This window comes from Etheostoma cragini, chromosome 16 (assembly GCF_013103735.1).
Source record: "Etheostoma cragini isolate CJK2018 chromosome 16, CSU_Ecrag_1.0, whole genome shotgun sequence".
Taxonomy (NCBI): Eukaryota; Metazoa; Chordata; class Actinopteri; order Perciformes; family Percidae; genus Etheostoma; species Etheostoma cragini.
Window position 1 is genome coordinate 24,734,682 of NC_048422.1, and position 2,359 is coordinate 24,737,040.

The 2,359-nt window shown below is 38.2% G+C and overlaps 1 protein-coding gene across 1 annotated transcript in view; it reads right to left on the reverse strand.

Moving 5' to 3' along the window:
- LOC117959776 (leukocyte cell-derived chemotaxin-2-like) overlaps positions 1-2,354 on the reverse strand; it is a gene marked incomplete at its 5' end in the record, with an annotated part of 2,717 nt that extends 363 nt beyond the window's left edge. The window contains 2 exons of the mRNA XM_034897053.1: positions 1,254-1,405; positions 2,179-2,354. Of these exons, the coding sequence (XP_034752944.1) occupies positions 1,254-1,405; positions 2,179-2,354 (328 nt within the window). The remainder of the gene's footprint in view (positions 1-1,253; positions 1,406-2,178) is intronic.
- Between the last annotated feature and the right edge of the window lie 5 nt (positions 2,355-2,359).

Sequence of the window (2,359 nt, forward strand, 5' to 3'; positions counted from 1 at the left end):
CCCCCCCCCCCCGTCTCCCGTCGTCCTCTGGTCACATCTGCCCCTTTAGAGACGTCTACGTCTGAAATATGACCAAAGGACTTTGAAGAAAGGGACAAATGTTGAAAAATCTACAAATATGCAGGAAAACAATCAACTTCTTTTCAACTCTCCGGGTGTCTTCAGGTCACATTTACCAGAAAAATGACCAAAAAATAAGAAAGAATTACCCAAAAAATGGGAAGAAATAATATTAAAAATGACCAAAAAAATAAGAAAAAGAAAATAACAAAAAATAACCAAAAAAATGAACAAAATAAATCCGAAAAAGTGACCTACAAAAAGGGAAAAAATACAAAAAAAATTACAGAAAAATAATTTAAATAACATAAAATTGTGAAAAAATAACAAACAAAAAAAAGACCCAAAAATTTGAAAAAGTTACTTAAAAAATGTGGGAAAAAATAACCAAAATGTTTTGTTTTGTTAATTGAGTAAAACTTAATTATAAAACTGTCAATAAAGTAAAAAAAATAGAATTAACAATCCTGGAGTCTTCAGGTCTCATCTGACCCCCCTAACAAAGAGTTTCTATATCAGAAAATTGGGTTTTTTTCAAACTAAATGTCCAAAAAGTAACAGGTCTAGACCGCTCTATAATCTACAGATGGATCAGGTCTAGACCGCTCTATAATCTACAGATGGATCAGGTCTAGACCGCTCTATAATCTACAGATGGATCAGGTCTAGACCGCTCTATAATCTACAGGTGGATCAGGTCTAGACCGCTCTATAATCTACAGATGGATCAGGTCTAGACCGCTCTATAATCTACAGATGGATCAGGTCTAGACCGCTCTATAATCTACAGATGGATCAGCTCTAGACTGCTCTATAATCTACAGGTGGATCAGGTCTAGACCGCTCTATAATCTACAGATGGATCAGCTCTAGACTGCTCTATAATCTACAGATAGACCAGGTCTAGACTGCTCTATAATCTACAGATTGATCAGGTCTAGACTGCTCTATAATCTACAGATGGATCAGGTCTAGACCGCTCTATAATCTACAGATGGATCAGGTCTAGACCGCTCTATAATCTACAGATGGATCAGGTCTAGACCGCTCTATAATCTACAGATGGATCAGCTCTAGATTGCTCTATAATCTACAGATGGATCTGGTCTAGACTGCTCTATAATCTACAGATGGATCAGGTCTAGACTGCTCTATAATCTACAGGTGGATCAGGTCTAGACTGGTGGACTGACCCTCTCCTCTCAGGGTGATGCCGCTGTTGATGGCGGTCTTCGTGCGGTCGGTGTAGACCGTGACTTTTCCGTGGAGAGTCACATCAAACGGAGCGTAGACCGTCGAGCCGTCGCTGCACACGATGTCCAGACCCTTGTGGTCCCGGGTCCCCCTGAAGCCCACATACATAGATCTAGACATCATAGACTGTATATGTAGATGTAGAGAACATAGACTGTGTATATAGATGTAGAGAACATAGACTGTATATGTAGATGTAGAGAACATAGACCCTATATATACATCTAGACATCATAGACTGTATTCATAGATTTAGAGAACATAGACTGTATATATAGATGTAGAGAACATAGACTGTATATATAGATGTAGAGAACATAGACTGTATATATAGATGTAGAGAACATAGACTGTATATATAGATGTAGAGAACATAGACTGTATATGTAGATGTAGAGAACATAGACTGTATATATAGATGTAGAGAACATAGACTGTATATATAGATGTAGAGAACATAGACTGTATATATAGATGTAGAGAACATAGACTGTATATATAGATGTAGAGAACATAGACTGTATATGTAGATGTAGAGAACATAGACTGTATATATAGATGTAGAGAACATAGACTGTATATATAGATGTAGAGAACATAGACTGTGTATATAGATGTAGAGAACATAGACTATATACATGGATGTAGAGAACATAGACCCTATATATAGATCTAGACATCATAGACTGTATATATAGATGTAGAGAACATAGACCCTATGTATAGATCTAGACATCATAGACTGTATATATAGATGTTAAGTAGTAGATTAAAGATCATTAAAATCTTAGTTATCCAGACTTTTAGTCCACAAACCCTGTTGCCTACACTTCCCATGATGCACCTTGTGTGTTGTAGTGTTACCGTCTGGCTCCGTAGTGTCCCTGTCCGTGGCGGTCTGACGTCCTCCTGGTGTTGGCGGGGTTACCATCGCACAGCTGACCGAACTTTAGTCCCTCACACACACACAACACAGCTGCACACACAGCTGCACACACACACACACACACACACACACACACACACACACACACACACACACACA